This window comes from Lepidochelys olivacea (genome assembly GCF_965140295.1).
Source record: "Lepidochelys olivacea isolate rLepOli2 genome assembly, chromosome: 26".
NCBI lineage: Eukaryota > Metazoa > Chordata > Testudines > Cheloniidae > Lepidochelys > Lepidochelys olivacea.
This window is the reverse complement of record NC_140436.1, coordinates 4,415,907-4,442,146: the sequence shown is the minus strand read 5'-3', so window position 1 is coordinate 4,442,146 and position 26,240 is coordinate 4,415,907. Positions and strand designations below refer to the sequence as shown.

General features: G+C 48.1%; 2 protein-coding genes across 3 annotated transcripts in view; one reads left to right on the top strand and one right to left on the bottom strand.

The window, feature by feature from the left end:
- The window catches only part of LOC311513250 (uncharacterized protein), a 76,815-nt gene that overhangs the window by 33,844 nt on the left and 16,731 nt on the right, over nucleotides 1-26,240 (bottom strand). The window lies entirely within an intron of this gene.
- LZTS1 (leucine zipper tumor suppressor 1) lies at nucleotides 8,949-16,611 on the top strand (the record flags this gene model as incomplete). 2 transcript variants are annotated; one of them, XM_084614936.1, is made up of 3 exons in its annotated part: nucleotides 8,949-9,155; nucleotides 11,995-12,810; nucleotides 14,509-16,611. In XM_084614936.1, the coding sequence occupies 3 exons, from the start codon at nucleotides 8,949-8,951 to the stop codon at nucleotides 15,184-15,186; spliced, it is 1,701 nt and encodes a 566-aa protein (XP_084471062.1). In that variant the 3' UTR covers nucleotides 15,187-16,611. The 2 variants fall into 2 exon arrangements, with proteins under 2 accessions (XP_084471062.1, XP_084471061.1); XM_084614935.1 differs by having other exon boundaries at nucleotides 8,949-9,302; nucleotides 14,509-16,610.

The window sequence follows — 26,240 nt, the reverse complement described above, 5'->3', positions numbered from 1 at the left end:
TGGCTCTTGGCAGACAGACATGAGCAGATACATCACAGACGCACGGACGCCACACACTGACACGAACACACACAGACAGAGATGCCACACGCTCATCAGAAACTGCTGCAGACATACACATCTCACTCTTGCCTAGAACCAACACACAAACACACACACTGAAATGGGAAAACATATGCCCAGTGACACACCATGCACTCATATCACAAACTTCTCCTCACCTGCTAATGGAGAACACACACAAAGACACAATAGACACCCAGCAGCACACGGACATGCTCACATTGACAGTTAGAGACATCCCCCCCCACCCCACACACACACCTCACTCTCAGCATCAAAGACTCACCACTCACCCTTACGGAACACACACCGGAAATTCACACTGATAGTGCTACACACTCACAAAAACACACACAGCACGTACACATATGGTTTCCATCACATACACATGTATACACACACAGATTCATCATCACACACAGAAACAGACACACTCATGCACACTCACACCATTGCCAACACACATACAGATACCACACTTTCAGCATCTCTTTCTCTTTCACACACACACACCCCTCTTTTTCCAAGCCCTAGCCACAATAGGATTATCTTAGGAGACTGGCTTTCTTTTCCTGCTCTGAATTCTCTGCAGCCTGTCAGTTTGCAGGCCCTTTATTTTATGTTAATGAAGCACAAGGAGTGCAGACTCCTCCATATATTTCAAATGTTAGTTTTTAAATGAAAAGGGGGGGGGGACCAACTTTCAGAGGAGCGTAGGAGGGATGAGAATTATTTAAATGTTTCTTGCTGAGCTGTTGGAAAGTCCCAGCAGCTCCCACACGCTCTTAACCATCTCCCAGAGATGCACCAGAAATTGAGCAAGGAAAGGCAAAACAAGCAGCTTTAATGCACAGCCCTGGAATCGGTACCCGCTGGTTCTTTTCTTAGCTCTGCCACTGACTTCTGTCACCTGGCACAAGCCCCTTACGGCGAAAGTGGCCTTGTACTGTGGGTGTTTCCATTTACAGGCCCCCTGCTTGAAAGGTCTTGGGGTCTGGTTTTTAAGTGGTCACAGCTCACCTAGCACTGCAGAGGATTTAAAAATCTGGCCCATGGTGCCTCCAACTGGGCATTCAAAATCAGAGGCCATTTTTTGGGAACTGTTGGCCTAAACGTCTGCCTACCGGTAAAATGGGAATATGGCAAGGCTTCTTTTACTGATATGCACAAAGCACACTGAGAATGTTGGCTCAAGGGTACCACAGAAATTTTAGCAAGTAGCCAGTCCTTTTAGAAGAGAGAGAGAGAGAGTGTGTGTGGGGGGGTTTCAGTCAAAGCTTTCTCTCTTTCAGCCTGGCCTGCACTCCATGGGTTGGATAGGTTCCTAGGAGATTTGGACACTCAGTTCCCATTAAGTTTAAGGCATCAAAATCTGTTAGGCACCTTTGAAAAATCTCAGCCTATGTTTGTAAGTATGATGGCTGCTTTTATCTCCTTCCTTCGCTTGTTTTGCCTGATGTCTTGCTCTGCCAAGGCGATAGCTGTGTTGCGAGGTTTTCACTCTATGATTGCTACCTGCCACGTACACACACAGGCATAGTGCCCCCCCCACCCACACACACACAGTGAATTTCTGCACCAGTTCTCCTAAGCCCTGTGGCAAATTACACACACATTCTCCTCCACACATATTACCTCTCTTAATCAGTAAACTCTGAATGAGCCCAAAATTGGTTGCCTGGAAGTATCACAGCCAGGAGAGAAAAACCTCCAGTGTTTAGGTCTTGGCTCTTACTTATTTCCGTTAATCTCCCCAAATAGATATAGGCATTAGAGTGAATATTCTGAGTTCTTGGGCTCTGGGAGTTCTTCCTCTCTTGGGTTTATAAGGACCAAGAGTTTGAAACTTAGAAAAACCCAGGGCTGGATGTAGAATCCACTTCTCCTGGCTCATGACAATCTGTGTGTGTGATATTTAATAAAGTTAATTGGATTTTTCTCAACCTTTATATAATAATCCCTCTCCATAACTCTGGTACAAGTTAACTATACCTGGAACACAGTGTCTAATTCTCAGCACTTGAGATGTGCTAGACAGTCTGGAAATCACTCAGAGAAGAACAATAGGAGTGATTAAGGGGTTGGGGAAAATGACAGACAAGGAAAGATCAAAAGAGCTGTATGTCTAGCTTGGGTACACAGGGGCATGAAAAGGGCCTGCAGTGAACATCTAGGCTGGAGAGGAGTTTTCTAGCGTGGTGCATGGAGGTCTCACTAGGAATGAAAGGATGCAACTGAGTGCAAGAAAATTTAGGAAAAACAAACTGTACCAGGCTGTGGAACAATTTCCCCAAGGCTGTGAGGGACCTTGGCTTAGAACATTTAAAAGCAGATTGGAAAAAGCCCTCCAGAAGAGGCTGACGGATTAGGTGAACAGCCAAGACTCACAGCAGCCCACGGTTAACAGCCCCATGTGGCCATCTAAAAAGGGAGCCCCCTTTTTATGGCAAAGAATCTAACCAGGGCTATTGTGTTCCATACACAGCAGCCTGCTGGGTGATCCAGAAGAGCACCTTCCCCAGCTCAGCAGGTAGGGACAGGGCTGAGTTTGCCTCTGTTAGAAGGTGCACTTATGAAATGGCCCCTGGGTAACACAGTGCTCTTCATTGCTCTCCTCACTGTGTGTCAGTAAAGCCATGTGCTTTATATTATCCCAGGCAGAGAGGCCGAGGTGTCTTTCATACTTTTCCTGGGACGTCCCTGTCCAGAAATCCCTCACAGTGTTGTCACAGCACTGTGCAGCAATGCCAAGCAGCCCTCCACCCTGTCCTCGCAGGCTCATGAGAGATGTGTGTGCATCTGCTTTGCATGCAACCTGTCTGTCTTTTTTTTTCTTCTTCTTCTTTGTGGGGAGTAGCATATACTTTCATTCCTGTGTAAAGACAAGTCCCTCCTGCAATGCCCAGGAAGTCGTTCAGTGGTGGGATTCTGGCACTTATGCACAGCCAGAGGGGTAAAGACAGGTGACCCTAACACCCAGGGCTTGGAGCGTAAAAGCTTTTAGCAAGCAGTGGGAAGCAGAATGGCTTCCGATTGTTCACCCTGCTAGAATGACTCAGCCACCAAACAATTTCCCTTTCAGTCGTTTCTTCCCATGGACTCTGAATTTAGTTCATTTTGATTATGCCCTAATTTCTGCCCACCAGCAACCTGTGCCCCCCCCCTTCCCTCCACCCAACCCTTGAATTATCTAGAGGGTACATCTTCATTATACCCCTGCTGTGGGGAACCAAGTGCCACAGTGGCTTTGAAGAGCTGTTTTTCTAGCAAAGGGAATTAGCATACAGCTCTGCATACCTCCAAACCATAATAATAATAATACTTAGCACATATATAATTCCTCTCATCTTCCTAAGTGCTGCACAGACATTAAATGTAATTAAGCCTCACAACAGCCCTTTGAGGTAGGTTAAAAGAAGCATTGAAAACTGGAGAGAGCTCAGGGAGCAAGGGGCTGACTTAGGAGGAGAGATTTAAAGAGCTGAATGTGTTTAGCTTGGCTAAGCATGACTGTAAAGAAGGCACGATAACCATTAGGGCTGATCATATACTGTACTTTCAGGGTTCAAGGACATGCCAGTTCCAAATGCAACTCAGTTTGACCATGTTCTTCCCTCTTCTTAAGCTTTGTCATCATGGGAAAGCTTTACAACCTATACTGCTACAATCCCTGTAACGGGGGCATGCTCCCCCACTCCTGTTTTCTCTAATTACTGACCCCTCCCCTTTGTAGGTATCTGCCTGAAGTTTATTTACAGTGCTCCACCCCACCCCCTGTACAGTCCTAGTCCATCAATAGCATTATGCAGCTTCACAACACCTTCATCCAAAGGAGAGAAGGGAAGACATCTCTCCACCTGGAGATCGCCCTTACTCTGACCCACCCTGTCTGCTCACTCCCATGCCGTCTCTCTTCCCCTAGCACTTCCTTCCTGTGTTCTCTTCTACTCCCCCAGTTAATGGCTTAATTAGCTCGTTAGTTCTCCTCAGCCTGGTCATTAGCACACCTTTCCTCTGTCAGTAACCAGAGTGCTGGTTCAGCTGCTGGTTCTCAGGACTCTGTCCCCAGCGGACACACTTATTCCACGACGTGTGGCTGTTTTTTTGGTTCAGCTTAAATGCCTTCCCGAAGAGCAGAGCTTTGTCTACTTTTAAAAGCTGGCCGAGTAGAGCTGCTAGCACAACCCTCCCAGAGTAGGTGCCAGTTCAGTGAGAAAAATGAATGAGCACGTCAAAAGAGCTCTTACTGTTATTTATATTACCGTGGTTCCTAAGAGTCCCAGTCATGGACCCACAGCTCATTGCGCTCGGCACCGTACACAATGGTCCCTTCTGACCTTGAAGTCTAGGAGAAATGGCATTGCACTGGCCTTGTCACTGCAGAGGGGTATCCCAGAGTGCATTGCATTCAAGAAGTTGTTTCAAGTGGCATCAGCCTTACTTGAAAACAGTTTGATTTGGACGTCTGAGGGGAGAGCTGAGAACTACCTGCAAATCCCCAAAGGGGCCAGGGGCCAGTTGGTCTCCGTAGGGTCTGTCTGCCCCGCAGAGTGAACTCATGTTCTCTACACTCCCGTCATTCCTCTGGAGCTAAGCTAATTCCAGCGAGCGCGGCCAGTCTGCCAAATAACACCGAGCGGCTGTGTCCGCACCGGCGCTGCACTCGCTCCTGTGTGGTGCTGCTTAAGACTTCCAGGGACTCAGCCCACCATTCTTAGCGCTGCGCTATGCTGAGCTGCTTTGGGAATGCTTTCCCAGGGCATTGTGGGAGAATCTTTCTGTCCTCTCTGGGCTCATGGGTGGAATTGTGGGACAGCACTGGAGGACTCCTGGCACCAGCCTGCATCCACACGACAGAGGGTTGTGTTAACAGCTGACTTGCTGTGCCTATAGCCCTGACCTCTTCTTCACTCATGTTAACACCACCAGACTTGAATGAAGGCTCTTTAGATATGGACGGGACTCGCGTTCGGGGCTACGCCCGTTATAACTTGACTTAACTTTGCAGTGCAGCCAAGCCCTCAGGCAGCAGGAACAGGAGAAGTCCGTGAGCTTCAGCTGCAGCAGGGGAAGCGAAGGTTAAATGGTGAGGTGAGTGCGCAAGCTGTGAGGACAGTTTGGCAAGGGAAAAGGCTGCCCAAGGAGAGGGTGGAATATACCTTTTTTGGAGATACTCCAGCCTGAGGCTTATAGCATCCAGCTCTCTGGGAACCATGCCACAAAGCGAGGGAGTTTGAGATTCCAGCTCTGGGGAATTCAGGCAGCTTGTGGGAGGTCACAGAGCCTTCCTCACCACCAGGGAAAAGCCCTTCTATGGTATGTCTACACTGCAATAAAGCAGCCATGGCTGGTCTCTGGCAGCTGACGCAGGCTTGGGAGACTCAGGCTGGAGGGCTGTCAAATGGCAGTTGAGATGTTCAGGCCCGGGCTCTCGCCCCCTCACCGGAGCCCGAACACCTACACTGCAATTTTATTGTCCCAAGCCCGAGCCCAAGCCAGCTGACGCAGGTCAAGGCAGCGTACACATACCCTGTACGTCTCTTCCTCAGCCACTGTCCTTTCAGTCACTGTTCTTTGTAACCGGGATGGAGGGAATGCCAGCAGGCTACAAGCGAACAATGCCCCTGGCTACGATGTGGCTTCTTCACCCTGCACACTTATATAAACTTGCTTTCATGCACATGCAGGCATTGACAAAACCTTTGCACCTTGCATTTTCACGTTCACACTTGTGAACACACCCGGTCATGCCCACGGACCCCATGCATTCCCACACACAGTTACACGCTCATGCATGTACATCCCTTCACACATACGAATGTGCAGACACGGACACACGCACTCACACCATCTCAGACAATAATGGAAAACCGATAAAGGACTGTAAGGCAGCAGGACTTCAGTCAGGCTGCATTAAGTGCCCGCAAGTGAACAAGATGAAAGGGCAGGCCTGCTGGGCTGTAAAGTTAATTTAGGCTTAAATAGAGACTGGGAGTGGCTAAGTCATTATGCAAGGTAGCCTATTTCCCCTTGTTTTTTCCTACCCCCCCCCCAGATGTTCTGGTTTAACTTGGATTTAAACTTGGAGAGTGGTCAGTTTGGATGAGCTATTACCAGCAGGAGAGTGAGTTTGTGTGTGTGGTTTTTGGGAGGGGGGTGAGAGAACCTGGATTTGTGCAGGAAATGGCCCAACTTGATTATCATGCACATTGTGTAAAGAGTTGTCACTTTGGATGGGCTATCACCAGCAGGAGAGTGAATTTGTGTGGGGGGGTGGAGGGTGAGAAAACCTGGATTTGTGCTGGAAATGGCCCAACCTGATGATCACTTTAGATAAGCTATTACCAGCAGGACAGTGGGGTGGGAGGAGGTATTGTTTCATATTCTCTGTGTGTATATAAAGTCTGCTGCAGTTTCCACGGTATGCATCAGATGAAGTGAGGTGTAGCTCATGAAAGCTCGTGCTCAAATAAATTGGTTAGTCTCTAAGGTGCCACAAGTCCTCCTTTTCTTTTTGCGAATACAGACTAACACGGCTGCTACTCTGAAAGTTAATAGAGGGGCCCAGCAGGACTGGCTGCTGAACAGTGATTCTGATGACTCTGGAAGCGTCCTATTCGTTCTCATCGATATAGTGTTTAAGATCCTGCAACAAGGATGTGTGTGTGTGTGCCATGCATGCACCAACGGGGTGTGTGTGTGTGTGTATTATATATATATATAAAAGCAGGAGAAGAGCAGTTGCTTGTGGAGGAAATATGTCCATGATGCTGATCCTGAAAAATGGTGGGGGAAATGAAAGAAAAGGACAAGCAAGCACAGAGCTTTGAGAGCCTTGACTAAAAGATGCTAGATGAGTGTTAGTTTCACTAACCCTTTTGAGGCAGAGGATGAGTGTTTGCAATGGCATAGTGAATATTTCAGGGACAGAGGCAGATGCGGTGCTAACTACAGGAAGGGAATTTCCTTGAATCAGACAAGACTCTGATGATTGGAAGGTTGTTCGTTGCAGGTTCCAAGAGAAGAAAACCCACATCTGAGCTAGCAGCCTGTATTTGAATTTAAACTGATTCTTGCTGCAGCATCCCCTCAGCCAGTTATACAGCATCACGCACCCGGCAGAGGGAGGAGCTCCACCGTGGCTCATATGCAGAGCTCTGCTAAAATCTGATTGTTCGGTCACTGGCAATGCTGAAGTTGTTGTTTTTTTTTGTTAAATGGTCCCAGGGCAAACAAAACGTTTTCAGTTTTGAGCTTTATAAAGGTTTTATTATTGTTGGTTTTAAAAAATAAAAATGTAAAGAAACGTTGAGACAAGAAGCTCGGCTAAACAAAAACATTTTGATTTGAAACCTTGGCAGAACAGAACATTTAGTCTCTCTCGATATTATGTTTAGGATTTTTTTTTCCCTTGACCAAAACAATTTGGCAAATCGGATGTGAATTTACAAAATGGTTTGAGCTGACTCAAAACTGTGTTTGTCCCACACAAAATGTTTGGGTCAAAAATGTTGCTCCGCTCTGCTCACTCACACTGGTCTCCAAACAGATGCGCAGAAGCCCCACGTGCAGCTGAACCATTTCATTTATGTTCTGCCGTACTTTGAGACAAAGTCTCAGCAGTCTGCTTGGAATCTGGTAATAGCGACCCTCCAGCACGGGCCAGTGAACGCGCCAGGAGGTTGTCAGGATGACTAACAGAAAGCTTCCCACTGCCCCACGACAGGAAATCACATACTGCTTTCTGTTACCTTCAACATACCATGGATGTGTAAGCTGCATTATAGCAATTTGTTTTTGCAGAGGGCCAGGCTTTAGGAATGTGATTTTTGACCATGTACAGCACCTGGCACAACAGGGTCTGGGTCAATAACTGGGGCTCTTAGGTGCTACTGAGTACAATAAAAATGAGAGTCAGGAGCTAAGAGCCACAGAGCTGGCTAGGACCTGTTGCAGGTAACACATCTTGTTTTCAGAATGCCCCAGTGCTGCGTTAGAGACTCCTTCCCTTGTCTATTCTGGCAAACAGAGGCTGCAAGTCACTAAGAAAAGGCCTTGTCCACATGTGGGAATAGCCCCGAATCAGCCACCAGCGGTAGGCAGTCAATGCAGGCGCAGAAGTGCTTGCCACTGCCGACCCCTGGAGCAAGCCCAGGTTTTCCCCAGCTAAGTTAATTGGGTTGGCCCTAGCAGTCAGCACTGGAGTAGCTGCACCAGCTGCCGAATCAGGACAGTTCCTGAGTGTAGATAAGGCTTTAGACATTCTAAACGCTCCAGAAGGGAGCCTGGCTATTTCCTCTGTGTGTGTGTGTGTCTACGTACGTGTACGTGTACCTTCACCCACAGTCCCTCCCTGTTCACCATGTCGGGTGCCTGCCATGCTGTCGGTTTGCTCCATGGGACACTGGGAGCACGCCCCCTCTGTGCTTCAGAGCCTGGACCTGGAGAAGTGGAGAGAGGGACCTGCAGTCTCTGACCCAAACAATCCTTGGCCCCTCTGCCGAGCCTGGCAAGGGCGGGGGGGGGGGGGGAGACAGTTTTTGTGGTGTGGACATTTGTCCAGCAGGAACTGGAATTGGACCCAGCCACTTAGATTCAGAGACTTTAAGGCCAGAAGGAACCATTGTAGCCTGACCTCCTGCACAGCACAGACCAGAGAACTCCCCCTCCGCCCCCAAACTCCCCCGTGACCCATGCACGTGAATTGTCCTGTTCTAGCCTCTTCCATTCACTTCTTGTCTCCCGCAGGTTTGCAACTCCTGGGTACAGCGAGATCTTTGCTATGACTGCACCACCACCAGTCTCCGCTCTTAGCCAGAACGCCTCCGTAGAAGACACTCCTGGGGTCTCCTCTCTCCTCTACATGCCATCAGCCCAGGAGCATCATGGGGAGCGTCAGTAGCCTCATCTCCGGCCACAGCTTCCACAGCAAGCACTGCCGGGCCTCCCAGTACAAGCTCCGCAAGTCGTCCCATCTGAAGAAGTTGAACAGGTATTCAGATGGGCTGCTGAGGTTCGGCTTCTCCCAGGACTCCAGCCACAACAAGTCGAGCTCCAAAGGCAACAAGAATGAGGACTTCTTTTACATCAAGGTCAGCCAGAAAGCCCCTGGCTCCCACCGGACGGATTACACGTCAGTTTCCAGCGGGGACCTGGGCAGCCAGACAGGGGCCACTGGCATGGACTTTGGCATACCCACTCCCCAGAAACTGATGCCATTTTCCAATCAGCTGGAACTGGTTAGTAACAGAGACCAGTCACACCGTGTCTAAGGCCTTGTCTGAACTGGGAGGTTGCCCCACTTTCAGCCAGTGGGGTAGTCAGTGGCATTAATGAAGCCTTTAGTGCAGACAGGCTAGCCTGCTATTTGTGCCAGGGGAGCTGCAGCTGTGCACAGTCAGCGTGATCCAGCAGTTAGAGCAGACTCAGGACTCCTGGGTTCTATTTCCAACTCTGCCCCTGGTTGACTTGGGGAGTCACTTTGCTGAAACAAAATTCCCAGTTCCACGAGCCAATTGAAGGCCACTAGGGAGGTGCAGAATTGTTAATGTCAAACCCCAAGAATGGTTTAGTTTGAGATTTCATTACAAACTCCAAACCCAGAGCAGTTTCCCGAGACGCTTCGCTCAAGTTAGCCTGGGACTGGTTTATAGCTCCCACATAGTGACTGTGCAGCCTTAAGGTTTCAGGTAGAAACCATGGTAGAACTCAGCTGGGTGGGCCGAGCTTTGCACGGAGTTGCGGCCTTTGTTCAAGGGCAGATTGAAGCTCAGGAGGCTGGCAGGACTGAAACCAAATAAAAGGTTTGCCAGACCCCACTGTGAACTGAAGCTACCAGGATTCCCCCAGCTCTGATAGGTCCATGGCTGCTCACTGTTCACGTGACCAAGGCCTGCGAGTAGCAAGCCATCCCTGCCAACAGTGAAAGTGAAGGAAAAGAGAAATAAAACCATGGTGTAGAGCTAAGCTACAAAACAGGAAAGATGGTTGTGAGCTCAGGGTGCTAGCTTAGCAGTTATGAGATCTGGGTTCAGTTCCTTCCTCTACCACAGAATTCCTGTGTGGCCTTGGGCACATCCCTTAGTCTCTCTCTGCCTCAGTTCCCCATCTGTACAGTGCGGATAATAGCAGTGTCCTACCTCACAGTGGGTTGTGAGGATAAATGCATTAAAAGATTGTGAGATGCTCAGATACTATGGTAACAGGGAATATGTATGTACAACAAAGGAGAAACACAAGAGTCTGTAAAGAGGAGGCTTGAGGAAGCTTTTCACAAGGCAGCCGCTACGCTTTAAACCAGAACTTGGTTACGAAGGAGCTGAGCGCTCCAGTCAAGCTCTGCGGGCCAAAGCCAGGAATTAGATTGATAGCAGGTCCCTGTCTGTGCCGCTGGAGAAGCTGCAGTTTACAAACAGCTTGGCTTTGCTCCTGGACTGAAACATTTCCATGACCAAGTGTGGCTTTAATGGCGCTCACAGCAGAGCTCTTCGAGTGATGGGAATAAACCAAACAATCCCTCCTAGGCCACAGGCCAGCAAGGAAGCAATGCCCCGTGTAAACAGTAGTATGCATTTGCCTCAGGAATCAAAGCTCGTGATCCCCAGATGTTCAAAATAATTAAAAGACTGGCCCAGTGCTACAGGACATGGCCTATGTGCCCACTGGTAGTCAGCCCAAGAACATGGCTTGTCCACTATTACCAAACACTCTCTGGACCACAATCCCAGGTTACAAGGCAAATAGTTTTGGGACTCCCCTCCCACCTAGCCCTAAAGAAAGGGAGAATGGTCACAATGCCTCAGTTATGAACCCATGATCTAGTGATTAGATCAGGGCCCTGTGAATCAGGTCTCCTGGGCTCTGAACCCTGCCCCTTGGGTTGCCATTTGCACTATTGCCCACTGAGTGTAACTTGCTAGGAGATCAGAGGGGTGGAGTTTTCTCCCTGCTTTGCCCTGGTGCAAATGACTGCACCAGCCACAGGGTACTGGGCTCCATTCCCTGTTTTGGGAGAGGAGTGTGCTCTGTTGGGGAAAGCAGGAGCCTCAGATTTAGGGAGCCTGGGTTCTGTGCCTAGCTCTGCCCTCGAGTCACTGCATGGTCTTGAGTAAGTTCCTGAACCTCTCTGGACCTTAGTTCCCCACGTTGTCTAAAATGGGGATAACCCCCACCCCCTTCTGGTAGGTACTTGAGATCACTGCAAATATGACCATAATTTATTAACCAGCCAGCCACATTCTCCTTTTCAGTGACTGGGTTTGCTGCATGCTCACCCTGCCCCCTGCATGTTCCTATCCCACAGCTCCAACTCTCATTGGGGTGAGCCAAGAGAGAGAGCTATCCCTTGGCTGAGCTGCATCTTTCCCAGGGCACGTTCCAAGGAAGCAATGGGAGGAGAAGCCTGAGGTACCGTTAACATCCCTTCCCCTGCCTGCTGCACCGTTTAGACCCAGCGGACACAGGGTATTTCAGTGCATCTGGGAACAAACAGCAGTTATGTCCTTAAGAGAGGCACAGGGAGGAGAAGCAAAGGAAGCTCCCAAGGGAGGAGAGTGGCTAGAGGCCAAGCTGATTCTGGAACTCTGAACTTCCCCCCAGTGGTCAGCTAGTTACATGCATTGTTGCCAATTTAGTCATTTTCAAACTCTAATTTCAGTTCCTGGGGAAAACCACTCTCCCAGTCACTGGAACACAGGCCAGCACAATTCTACAGGCGGGGATCTCCCTGCCCCCCTCCTCAGTCCCTTCGCTTTCCTCCCAAGTGGGGCAGCCCTGCAATGAGTCAGCTAGCAGGGTTCAGCTGTGCTATGGGATCCCCTGCAGTCTCAGCTGCCAGGGACCCGGCATTAGAAAACCTACAAGGGATTAAGCAGAAAGGAGTAAGATCCAAGTCCTTAGGTATGCATTGATCAGAATCTCTCTTCTCTCTAGGGCACAGAGAAGGGCGTTATAAGGCCAACTGCCTTCAAGCCAGTGATCCCCCGCTCAGGCGCGATCCTCCACTCCTCTCCGGAAAATGGCAGCCATATCTCCCAGCAGCTGCACCCTCCGGACAAAAGGAAGGATCAAGAACTCAAGCCCATGTTGTGCTCTGGAGGTTTGTCGGACTCCGGCAGGAACTCTATGTCCAGCCTCCCAACCCACAGCACCACCAGCAGCTACCAGCTGGATCCCCTGGTCACCCCTATGGGGCCCATCAGCCGCTTCGGGGGCTCAGCCCACAACATCACCCAGTGCACCATCATACAAGACAGCAACATGATGAGCCTCAAGGCGCTGTCCTTCTCCGACAGCGGCAACAAGATCCTCAACCCTGGAAAAGCTGCCCATCACCCCGAGAAAGCCTCCTGCATCCGGTCTCCCATCTCCACTGATGAGTCCACCATCCAGGAGCTGGAGCAGAAACTGCTGGAGAGGGAAGGGGAACTGCAGGAACTGCAGTGCAGCTTTGAGGAGAAGGAGATCACCTCCTGCCAGGCCTATGAGGAAAAGCAGAGGCGCTGCAAGGAAGAGCTGGAGGGGCTGAAGCAAAAGTGCAACAGCAAGCTCAAGCAAACCTCTCAGAAGATGCAGCGGACGCAGCAGGTGCTGCACCTCCAAGTGTTCCAGTTGCAAAAGGAGAAGCAGCAGCTTCGTGAGGAGCTGGAGAACCTCATGAAGGAGCAAGACCTGCTGCAGACCAAGCTGAGGTCCTATGAGAAAGAGAAAACCAGCTTTGCCCCAGCGCTGGAAGAAACTCAGTGGGAGGTGAGACAGTGCTCTGTTTTGAACACACTAAAGTCACACAAGTGAGGGGGCGGAGGGGGGGTTCCAAATTGCTGTGACTGCAAAAAAAAAAATGCACGTGAAAGTAAGGAGATTGCACCCACAGGTAGGCATGCAAAAGGCAGTAACTGTGCAAACAGGTGATTGCACAGTTACCCTTTTTGGGGTCTACAAATGCTTTGTGGCTGAGCTCTTTCACACTATCTATTGCATTTATGAAGCATCCAGAATTCTAGTATTTAAGAACCTAAGGCCCAAACCAGTGCTTACTGAAATAAATGCCAGTTGTCTTTGGATTAAGTGGGCTTTCTAGATGCCAGCCTGTTTTTCTGTCCTCACATACACTGCACTGAACATTGTTGTGTTTGAGAAATTTGTGAAGGTAGTTATCTGTTGTGCGTGGATGCATTGTTTGTAGGCACAGAATAAGAGAATATGTCCATTTAAGACATTTTTCTTGCTTGCCGGGCATGTGGAGGCTTTGTAATGTATTCATTTAGACTGATCCTGTGCCCCTCATGACATCTTGGCATCTCACATCATTTAAAGACACAACTACGACATTTAAAAAAACCCTGTTGTTAAAATAACTCAGTTAATGAAACAGCCAATCACACAATTCTTCCAGCTGTAGACTGTTCTCCCCTCATCCCCCAAGGAACTATAAAGCTGCTTTACTTACATGTGAAGTAACTACCTGGACTTGACGTGGGTCACTTCATCAGAGTATTAAAACCTTCCTACTGCATGCCTGTGTTTTATATAATCTCCTTATTGATCTGATATAAAATTTAATAAAAGAGACAGGTAAGCTGCTGAAAATTCAAGCAGCATTCTCCTCCCTGCAGCATGAATGAAACATGTGAACATGTTTGTTACAAATGGATGTGCAGAGCCATTGGTGGACTAATCTGTACATTAGAGGATGGCGGCTAATCAAAATTGATATTAGCCCTTCCCCCTCCAACCCCCATCTGCAGATTTGTTTTCATATTTTTGTTGATTTGCTCCTAAACTGAAAACCCCAGAAACTAAAATCTCAGGGTGTGCGTACACCGAGCTGGGAGCAAGGCTCTGGGTCCAAGCTCAGACAGTTCCCCTGAACCTCTGCCAGTGTTGCAATGTCCACATAGCTGTCTTTAGTGTGCTGGCACAAGTCCCATCAACAGAAGCTTGTGCAAACATACCTTTAAGGGCCAGATTTTCAAATTAGCCCTGTGTTTTTGGGTGCACGTTGGATGCTGAGCACTTCTGAAATTCTGGCCCAAGTTGTGGATGCTGAGCCCTTGGAAATCTGAATTACAGTAGTATTTGAGTGCCTAGCCCCCATAGGCTTCTTTGACAGTCCCAGCCTTGATGCTGACCTATACTGCAGAGACCCAGTGCAAAGTTTAGGCCCCACTCTAGGGACTGAATTTCACCTCAGTGAAGCTATTTTTGGGTGTCACTGATCTATTTGCAATATTCAGGGATGGTGCCTGGGTGTAAAAGTCCAACTGGTAGTGTAGAACTGTGCTAAGAGAAGGTTTCTCAGCCAGGACCCCCAGGTTCTATTCCTACCTCCACCATGGACTGGAATCGGATGGAGCACGGGTGAGCGACATGGTGGGTTTCGTACCACTTTGGGGTGTGGTTTTTAAGCAGTGGCCCTAACGCTGGCCGGTTGGTGTCCCCCCACAGGTGTGTCAGAAGTCTGGCGAAATCTCCCTCCTGAAGCAGCAGTTGAAGGACTCCCAGATGGAGCTCAATGCCAAGACAAGCGAGATCCTCAGCTTGAAAGCCCAGCTGAAGGACGTGAGGGGGAAGATGGAGGGACTGGAGATGAAAACCCAGGACATGGAAGATTCCCTTCGCACCAAGGCTATGGAGCTGGAGGTGTGTGAAAATGAGCTCCAGCGCAAGAGGAATGAGTCAGAGCTGTTGAGGGAGAAGGTGAACCTGCTGGAGCAGGAGATCATGGAGCTCCGGACGGAGCCGACCATCCTCAAGGAGCAGCGAAGCGATGGGAGGGATGGGATGGCCTCCGCCAGCCCGGCTGTGGGGATGATGGATGACGTCCAAGCCCTGCAGGGGGCAGTGGAGAAACTGAAAGCAGAGCTGAAGGAGGAGAGAGACAAGAACGAGCAGCTGACTTCCAGCTTCCAGCAGGAGCGACAGATCTGGAAGGAGGAGAAGGAGAAGGTGATCCACTACCAGAAGCAGTTGCAACAGAGCTACCTTCACATGTACAAAAGAAACCAAAACATGGAGAAGATGCTCCAGCAATTGGCTGCAGGGGGTGACGGCAAAGAGCCCATCGACCTGGATATCCATGGCACCGATGTCCCCTACGAGGACATCATAGCCACGGAGATCTAACCAGACCTGCTCTCTCTCTCCCCGCACTTCATAGCGGCGGGGAGGAGTGTCTCTTTCAGGCAAGGACTGAGCGGCACAGCCCCATGGGTCCGTTAACGCCAGACAGCCCATGTACAGTTTGGATGAGCCGTGCATGTGTTAGCCAAGCTGGTTGCCCAGCCAGCTCAAGAGCTCCTAGTGTGGCACCATGATGGTACCCCAAGCTGCCTGTCATGTTGTGGAGGTGAAAGAAAACAACTCCTGCTAATGGTGACGTGCCGGCATCTGCCCTTCGTGTCTGATGTCTCCTCAGCAGGATGCTGGTTGCCCACTTGTAGAAACAGGGAGGGGAGGGTTGGGGATTGGAACAGGAGTTTAGCAGATGATTCTGCAATCAGGGAATAAAGTGACACACTGGCCAAACTCTCCCAGGGGTACAGAAGGGGCCACTGGGTCACTGTGACTAAGGAAATCAGCCCCCTCCAGCGTGTAACACACATTGGTCCAGCCCCTGGAAGAGGGTGGCCAGGGACACACTCCTCCTCCTGAGCGCCACGGGAAATAATGCCTCATTGCAACCACTGAGCCCGGGCCCAAGGGCTAAGGAATACACTGAGCCAATCAAAAAAAAAAAATCAATCTATTTATCTTCCTCCTGGGGATTCTGGTTTCTAAGATTTGCAGGCTTTTATCCCTCTGCAGCTTGAGTCCAGTGGAACCCGTCCAGGCTCCAGTCCCTACAGGCCAAGGTGGTATTTTTGCCATGCCAGAGATTTGGATTAGCATCTCCAATCTGCTTCTTCGCTCCTTAGGTTAACCCGACCTCAAGAATGACCACCCCAACCAGCTAGTTCAGGACCAGGGACCAAAGGGAGCCCCATCCATTTCTCCTTGGCAAGCAGGATGATGGTGGGTATGTTGGGGGAAGGGATGGAAATTAAAAGATCCCTCCCTGTCTCTGAGAGAGAAGAGGATGAGGATCGATCCTGTGCCCTCAGGCAAAAAAGAAACCAGTAGAAGGAGACCACTCTCAAGGGAGCATTAGCTGACAGTGCTTATCAGTACAGCTTCGTGCCACCCCAAACTGCTTTATGCCAACGAGGCCCATGACTTCAGCGAGCCTGACTATCTTGCTTCCAGAGCTGGTCAGAAAATGCTGCAAGAGTCTTCGTAAAAAGAGGTTGAACATTTCATAATAATTTTGAGCCGGTAGGTTTCCAAAAGAAACCATTTTCCACCTATTCTAAAGCTTTTGCAAAACATTTTTATTGCAAAATGTTCAGTTTTGAAAATTCCAAGTTTAGAAAATTTTCAGCTTTTCAGTTTTAGAACCCAGCCCCTACCCTCTCCCTCCTTCTGTCATTAAAAGGAGAAGGGGAGAAAAAGGAAAAACAACAAACTGAAAACACCAAATCCCCAAATGTTTAGTTTACAGGTTTCATTAAAAAAAAAATACACACACGCTATTTTTTTTTTTTTTTTTACAAATGATTTTTTTTTTTTGCAAAGATTTCCATGTTAGGAATAAAAGCCACTTTCCACCTAAAATATTTTTTGTTTAACAAATTTTGACCAGTCCAGCTCAGCTCCTTGCTGCTTTTTGTGTCTGGTTGCCTGAGGAGGATGGGGTAGTCTGTGCTTTGGGGAAATTAGACTTCCCACCTTATACTGGTTTCAGAGTAACAGCCGTGTTAGTCTGTATTCGCAAAAAGAAAAGGAGTACTTGTGGCACCTTAGAGACTAACCAATTTATTTGAGCATGAGCTTTCGTGAGCTACAGCTCACTTCATCAAATTCAAAGCCATGTAGCCAAAAGCACTCCTTGAAAATCCTGCCCTGTGTTCTTCCTGTTGTCTCTCTCATCTCGGAGCTGGGAGCTACCAAAATATCGGTCCATCTCATTTTTTCCATCATTTTGGTCATTTTTATTTGTGGTGTTCCCCCCTCCCATTCCATGATCAAAGTTCAGGCTAGTAAAGGGAGATGCTGCAGGAAAGAAGCTTGGCCCTCAACAGCTGCTAAATATACTCTTTACAGTTCAGATCCCTATATTTTAATATGCCAGTCAGGCACAGGTGGGGGTCAATGCCAAGTTGGCTACTGTCAAGATCCACCAGCTGGCAGCTGCTGGAGTTTGGCCATCACCTGTTTTAGATTCACTGGCACAAGGGTCCACTGTTCCTAAAAACAACCTTCTAAACCACTACCAAATATTTACAGCTTTCTTTGGTTTCTTGGATTTTAGTGCTCATGTGGAAAAGAGAGAAAATCCCCACACATAGCTGAGCCAATGCACCTTGATCCTGACCTCCGTCTCTCTGTGCTGTTCTAGCCGTAAGGGAACCCACACAAAGGTGGGACTGCAGGTTTTGACCCAGAATAACCCTTGATATTGCAGTGCTGAACAGACCCACCCTTCACTGCCATTGTGTCATATCCCTGCCCCAGAAGAGCCTTTGCTACTGTGGTCCCCTCTTTGCCCTGCAGGTGCACCTCCATCCTGACCTGCATCACTCCATTTTTCCAGTCCTGGATGAATTGCATCAAGTCTCACCTAGCTAGGGAGCGGGGTGGCTATGTGAACCAATGCTAGTGAAGGACTTAAACTGAGCCCTAGGAAACTCCTCTCATGTGTGACCTGATGAAGATTTGGAGCTCAAGGAGTTAATTCTCCATTGTCCTGTACCGTGTGCACTCACTGTCCCAAGTACAAGTGAGTGTGAAAAGCTGCCATATCCGAATGGTAGTTCTTTACACCAGCATAAATAACTGCAAAAGACGCAAGGCAATGGGGGATCAGGCCCCAGGTTTCCAAGGGGAAAAGGCTACTCTATTATTGGCCTCCCTTCTTCTCCACATGCCAGCCAGGAAGCTGGGTTTAAGGATATACCCTCCAGAGTCAAAACATGCATAAATTACCATTTCCAAACCACACTCATCTCTGGAGAATCCCCTCTGAAGCCAGTGTTGCTACCCCAGGGAGAAACCTGGCTCAATAGTGATCATTTGTCAAGCTAGGAGGCAGCTTCCCTGCTCTCTCTCTGATTCCCCCACATGTTCCCGCCTATTGAATGCTGACTGCCTTATTATTCCCCTCCATGCCATTAAGTCAGTGGGTTCCAGGCCCAGTGGGTGACAGGAGCTTGTAAGAGAAAAGGATTTCATTTTGTTTTCTAGTCCAAGTCTTAAATCTTCCCCCAGCCTTTAATGGAGGATTACAAAACTCCAGCATGTAAACCAGCCCTCCTAAACTCAGCAGCTGCCAAACGCTGCTGTGAGCAAACTGGGCTTCCTTGTCCTCACATTGGTGTCCGTTTGATCCTGTTGTGAGGGCAGGTTCTGCAGGGGCCAGAAAGCATGAAACAGAATTCTCAGCCACAAGCCTCTGAACACCTTTTTCAAGGCATTGGGAATTTTAGTGCCCAGGAAAGCTGGCTCAGCAGAAGCCAGAAGCTTCTATCCACGGAGCAGGTATGGGATGGACAGCAGGAGGTCAGGAGTCCGTGACATGCTGCGTTCCCACCATGCTTTGCCTGTGGCTTCGAAGGAACCCCTGCTCCTCTAGGAATGCAAGGAGAGTTTAGTCTCCATCACCCGCTGGTTTCTCTCCTAGCCAAGCCTGCCAGTCAGGAGACCGATTTGTGCCAATTGCAGTGGGGTTTGTAGTGGAGCGGGGACATTGGTCCCCAAAGGAACTGGGCCGAGATCCACCAAACTCACTTCACGTGGGCTGGTGCACAGCCTTCAGCATTCAGCCACAACCGTCTGGGCATGAATTCAAACTGATGAGGTAGAGGCCATCACCTCTGAGCTATCCAATTCGTAAGCCAAAGCTGGAGAGGTGAATGGACTTTCCATCCTATTGCCAGTGCCCCAGCCTACCAGCTTCTAAACTCTGAAACCGATCTGTGCCTTGTGTGTTTCCCCAACCAAAGCAAAACCAGGTGTTGTTCTGGAAGCTATTTACATTTGGCTCAAACGTGACAGGTGGGCAGCACACACTAGTCTTTTCCTCTGATGGGTTAGAGAAAAGGCTTTGGCCACCACCACCGTCCCATCTACTGTGCAGTCCCCCAAAAATCAGAACCCAACAATCAAGGGTAGGAAAGGCTCCAGCCCATCCACCATGCACTGATTCTCCGTGGGCCTGCATTTTGCATAGTCATTTCCACCAATGCAAAGCCACTGGGCTGGATTTGTATTCTGCAAGCCTGCCCAAGCAAGGGACAGTGCTCACCTGCAATGCCCCAGGATCTGGCCAGAAATTAGATGCTGAATCTGAGAGTCACAGCCTCATCCCTGCTTCTCCATCTGTATTGGCTCGGATATTCAGGCCTGTGCAACAGCTTTGGCTGCACCCCCTGTACCAGAGGGGGAGAGCTGCTGTTCTCCCCCATACATGCATGGCTGGAACTTGTGTAACAATTGCAGGGGAGGAAGGGGTCTCTCCCCCACCCCCACTTTACTTCCAGAACACACGACTGAGCCCATTCTGGTTTGGCTCAGACTTTGCACTGTTGTGCAAATAACTACACCAGGTTCAGGGGAAAAGAGAATCACGTCTCCTAGTGCTAAATTTCCACAAACTTCAGGGAGGCTTGGATACTTTGTGTCTCGAGCCCTTCTTTACTGAAGGAGGAGTTGACTGTTTCCCACAGTCATGCTGTTCCTTCAGCCCAGGAGCAGCGAGCATCTTTGGCATACCAGCCATCTCTAGGAATAAGTCCCCCTGCCACCCTTACAGAGTAAATCCATCAGATCTTTCAGACAAGGCAGATCCAGTTCCAGTTCCTCCTTGCCTTTCCCCTTAGAGATTTTCTGTTGGGAGGTGATGCGAGTTTGCAGACATTTTTCTGTAAGATATTGTGTTCTTCTCCCAACAGATTTGTTTCCCCTCCACCCCACGCATGTGTCATGCGTTCACTGCCTCTCTGACACGCTGCACACTGAGGCAGGGAGGATCCAAGCAACTAGCAATTAAAATGATCATAACTTGGAACCAACAAATGGTTCCTTATATCTGTAGTGCCCAAGATAACCTCTTACAGAAAGGGGTGGTTGTATTTGCCTTAAATACAGCGGATTCCTCCTGGAAAAAACAAACAGTCTGATCAGGAAGAATTCCACATTTTAATGTTGCGCTGATGCCTTCTTTTTTCAAATGAAAAAAAACAAGCAAGTGGCACCAAGTGTCTGTTTTGAGCTTGCTCTTCAATACCAAACCCTGGGCTGGAATTTCAGAGGTGTTGAGCACCCATGAATTGCACCCAAGTTAACGGGAGCAGCAGGTGCTGAGCACCTCTGAAAGATAGGGCCACGATTGCGATGTTGCAGATCCTCATGATGAGAGGTAGGTAGTGCAATCCACACATAAGACCTATAGCATTACAGAAAGCTTACCTCCCATTGGTGCACAGATAAGTTCAGGGCATATTAAGGCTCTGAGCCTGCAATTGCACGCATATGCTTTGTATCCTGTAACCCACACAGAACCCTGTTGAAGTCTCCAGGGCACCACACAGGTGCAAATACAGGATTGGGAAGTAAATGATACAGCTCTTCAGAGAGAGCCTCAAACTACAACATCTGCATTTGGATTCTGAACACCTAGAACTTCAGGGTGGTTTTGACAGACCTAGTAGAAAGATAAAGGCTATTTGTAAAATTTGGATCCAGTTTCAGATTTCAAACCCTAAGCTCTAGATTTTACCCATATCTTCTGAAAAGACAGCTTGGGATATAATTTGAACAAAAGGAAAAAAAAAAAAAATAATGGAGCAAGACTATTCCGAGCCTAAAGGCCGAGTCTTGTGACTTATCCTGGTCCCTTTGGCTTGTGACTTATCCCTGGTTCCCTCTAGAATAATCCAGATTTTAGTCTGACCTCCTGCAGAACACAGGCCAGAGACTTTTCCACCCAGCAATTCCTGCCTCTTGTGGCCGAGCTATAGCACACCTACTGGAGGCTGATGGGTAGGCGCCAGATGCAAATGGCCCAAGAGATGCAAATGATACACGATGCAAGAAGAGCAAAATTGTTCCTGACCAGGATCCCGTCAAGAGTTTTCCCACAAGGCACCAGCTCATGTCTCATTAAGGCCCTGCTCCTTCCTCATTTAAGTCAAGGGGCACGGTCCCATTGACTTCAATGGCACCCATGGGAATTCCTTGTATCACCAGCCCTGTATCTTCCACAAGCGCTGTACAATGTGATTGACTGGAGATGCTGCCTTTGCACAATGCCGTGTTTGACTTTGACTGTATGCATTGCCAATGTGTCACTCTTAGGCATATGAGTAACTGCTATGCTGTCCCACCCACCCACGGGGCGAGGCCAGGTTTTAGTCTGTATATATTAGATATTACTTTTTTTCTGCAGGTTTTTAGATGTTATTTCTGGTGACTGATGTAAACTATGGTAATTTTATGTTTTTATTTATATTATAAATAAATTTTTTAAAACCTATCCTCATTCTCTCTAAGTGGAATATTTTATAGATGTTACACAGAAGGGACCACTGTGATCATCTAGTCTGACCTCCTGCATCTAGCCCAACAACTCATGGTTGAATAACCAGTCATGAAATTACAATCTAAATAGACAAGGCAGACAAAGGAAACATTATTATCCCCATTTTACAGATGGGGACCCAAGGCCCAGAGAGTAAGGGACAGATTTGCAAAGGTATTTAAGCACTTAAGGATGCAGATAGGATATTCCAAAGCACCTAAGGAACTGAAATGCTTTTAAAAATCCAGCTAGGTGCCAATTTGCCTCTTAGGCACCTAAATACCTTTATGAGTCTGGCCATAAGTGACGTGCCCAAGGTCAGACAGGGATTCTGTGGCAGAGCTGGGAATTGAAGCCAGATCTCTTAAGTCCCTGGCCAGTACTGTAACAGTTCTTCGTCAACTTTAAATGAGTGCTACTTCAGCCACCTCAAATTGTCCAGTCTGGCTTACATCACAGCAGCCGATGTTGCTAGAGGAAAAAGCTAGGAAAAAATCATGCAGTGATGCATGGATGCAGAGAGAGATTTAAAACAATGTGCAGTGACATTTTAAGTGGCATGCACATTGGCAGAATCAATCCATGAACCAAACATCCTCCTAAATATTAAACCTAATCCCCAGAGTCCCTTTCCTGTAGCAAGCATTGTATCCTCTCTAGCACACAGTGGCTTTATTTGAAATGCCACAAGGTCCCGCTGGAATCCAGGCTCTGGTTGTGATGGACAAGAGCCTAGATCCTCAAAAGTATTTAGGCTCCTATCTTTCAGGATTTGGGACAAAGTGCCTGGAGAGACGCCACCTCTAGGCAACAGAGGAGAGTTCAGTCTCCATTCAGTTTTTGGGCCACTTTTTATTTGCCCCTCTGCCGTGTTTGTAAGATTGCTCCCTAGTGCTGGAACTGCATGGAAATTCTGATGAGTCTGGGGGCTGCTGCTATCATGGATTGGCTTTGGGGGACGGGGATCAAGGAGTAGAGATGAGCACCCCTTCTATCATTTCCCCCACAAAACAAACACAAATTTCATTGACTTTGCAGACAGATATGGGAGGGGAGGGAGTTGACAGGTCAGATGTTGTCCCCCAATATCCAATACCCAACTCACAGATCCATAGATTTTAAGGACAGAAGGAACCATCATGATCATCTAGTCTGGCCTCCTGCACATCACAGGTCACAGAACCTCACCCACCTACCCCCTCCTGCAGTAGGTCCATAACCTCTGGTTACATTATTGAAGTCCTCAGATTTTGATTTAAAGACTTCAAGTTACAGAGAATCCACCATTTACTCTAGTTCAAACCAGCAAGTGATCCCTGCCCCACGCTGCAAAGGAAGGTGGAAAAAAAACCCTGGGTCTCTGCCAATCTATTGTAGGGGGAAATTCCTTCACGACCCTTAAAATAACGATCAGTTAGACCCCGAGTTTGTGGGTGAGACCCACCAGCCAAACACCTGGGGAAGAATTCTCTGTAGTAACTCAGAGCCCTGCCCATCTAGTGTCCCATCTCTGGCCGTTGGAGATATTTGCTAATAGCCATCATGGATGGGCCATGTGCCATTGTAGGACACGTCATTATACCATGCTCTCCATAGCTCACAAGTTAGGTTTTTGACCCCACTACTCCCCTTGGGGTGCTGTTCCAGAATTTCATTCTGATGGTTAGAAACCTTTGTCTAATTTGAAGCCTAAACTTATTGATGGCCAGTTTATATCCATTTGTTCTTGTGCCAACATTGGCCCTTAACTTAAATAATTCCTCTCCCATTCTGGTATTTATCCCTCTGATGTATTTATAGAGAGCAATTATCTTTCCCCTCAGCCTTCGTTTTTGTTAGGCTAAACAAGCAAGCTCCTTAAGTTTCCTTTCATAAGGTAGGTTTTCCACTCCTCTGATCATCCTAGTAGCCCTTCTCTACACCTGTTCCTGTTTGAATTCGTCCTTATTAAACATGGAAGACCAGAATTGCACAGAATTCTAGATGAGGTCTCACCAGTGCTTTGTATAATGTTAATAATACTGCCGTATCTCTACTGAAATACCTCGCCTGATGCATCCTAGGATTGCATCAGACTTTTTTCACAGCCTCATCACACCACCAGTCATCCTGTAATTGACCAAAACCCTCAGGTCTTTATCCTCCTCTGTAGCTTCCAACTGATAGCAACCATTCTTGTCGTTAGTCCCTAAGGGCATGACCTTGAACTTTGCACCATTAAATTTCATCCCAGACATTTGGGATGCTCCCCTATTCCAGGATCAAATTAAGCCAGATAAACTCAGCCCCTTTTCCCCTCAATGTCAGGGTATACACACTCCCCTCTCATTTGCATGGCAGGCTGCTGGGGTTAATGAAGCAAGATGCTGCCTTCATTTTTCCCTTTCCTGTTCTGCTAGCAGGAGCCAGCAGCAGCTCCAGAGGAGAGGCACTAATACACCAGCATGACCTCCCTAAGAAGGCGGCGTGCAAGTTGACACTACAGGGCCTCCCCCGGCTTTGACTCATGAAACTATAAGGCTCTGATTCCAGCCTATGAGATGGGAAATGCCAAGCCCAAGGAAGAGCCAATCTATTGATTTTCTTTTAGATTCTTGGCATCGGAAACCAGACTGGAATCAGTGTTAATGGCAGATGCTGCTCCTAACACACACGCACATCCCTCCTTATTCACATCCCTTCTGCCTTTGCGGAAGCTACCAGCTAGGGCCGTGACTCAGTTATTAGGCACATCCACTTCCCCATCTGCTACCTACAAATCCGAGTGAGATAAACACGTGGGGGCTGATTTCCTATTGCCCTCATGCAGTTATTTACCCCAGCGCACAGCAGGTGCAAATGCTATGGGATCAGGGGAGGGCTGATTGAGGTATATGACCACACGCAGCGCAGGGCAGTGGAGAATCATAGATACTAAGGACAGAAGGGACCATTATGATTGACTAGTCCAACCTCCTGCACAACGCAGGCCACAGAATCTCACCCACCCACTCCTGTGAAAAGCCTCTCACCTATGTCTGAGCTATTGAAGTCCTCAAATCGTGGTTTAAAGACTTCAAGGAGCAGAGAATCCTCCAGCAAGTGAGCCGTGCCCCATGCTACAGAGGAAGGCGAAAAAACCCCCAGGGCCTCTTCCAATCTGCCCTGAAGGAAAATTCCTTCCCAACCCCAAATATGGCGATCAGCTAAACCCTGAGCATATGGGCAAGATTCACCAGCTAGATACTACAGAAGATTCTTTCTTGGGTAACTCAGATCCCACCCCATCTAACATCCCATCACAGGCCATTAGGCCTATTTACCATGAATATTTAAAGATCAATTAATTACCAAAATCATGTTATCCCATCATACCATCTCCTCCATAAACTTAAAAAGTTTAATCTTAAAGCCAGTTAGATCTTTTGCCCCCACTGCTTCCCTTGGAAGGCTATTCCAAAACTTCACTCTTCTGATAGTTAGAGACCTTCGTCTAATTTCAAGTCTAAACTTCCCAATGACCAGTTTATATCCATTTGTTCTTGTGTCCACATTGGTACTGAGCTTAAATAATTCCTCTCCCTCTCTGGTATTTATCCCTCTGATATAATTATAGAGAGCAATCATATCTCCCCTCAATCTTCTTTTAGTTAGGCTAAACAAGCCAAGCTCCTTGAGTCTCTTTTCATAAGACAAGTTTTCCATTCCTCGGATCATCCTAATAGCCCTTTTCTGTACCTGTTCCAGTTTGAATTCATCCTTCTGAAACATGGGAGACCAGAACTGCACACAGTATTCCAGGTGAGGTCTCACCAGTGCCTTGTATAACGGTACTAAAACCTCCTTATCTCTACTGGAAATACCTCGCCTGATGCATCCCAAGACCGCATTAGCTTTTCTCACAGCCATATCACATTGGCGGCTCATAGTCAACCTATGATCAACCAATACTCCAAGGTCCTTCTCCTCCTCCGTTACTTCTAATTGATGCATCCACAGCTTATAACTAAAATTCTTGTTATTAATCCCTAAATGCATGACCTTACACTTCTCACTATTAAATTTCATCCTATTACTATTACTCCAGTTTACAAGGTCATCCAGATCCTCCTGTAGGATATCCCAGTCCTTCTCTAAATTGGCAATACCTCCCAGCTTTGTATCATCCCAGGCCCAGTATATTCTATTCTCCTTGCAGGCACAACAGCTCACACTGGAAGACCCCAAAGTGCATTTCAGCTTATGCCCCTGACCTTGCAAACACACACATTCGTCATTGCACTGAGTTCCAGGGTACTAACCACGCATCAAGTTACGCCTGCGATAAGTCAGTGTTTGCAGGATCTAGGCATAACGGCTAACACTTCAACCACAACTGAAAGGCAGCCAACTCGGGGGCGGAAGGCAGCACCCAGCCAGACAATAGGCGTACAACTGGGAGTGGAACATTTCAAGGAGGGCCTCAGTCTTTTCAGATCTTGCCTAGAGGAACTACGCAAAGTTACTTGCTAGGAAATCTCTTCAGTGGATTTCTTAGGGTCGGCCATGACAGACAGCCATCTTCTGGGAATGCTGCTTTGGGAAA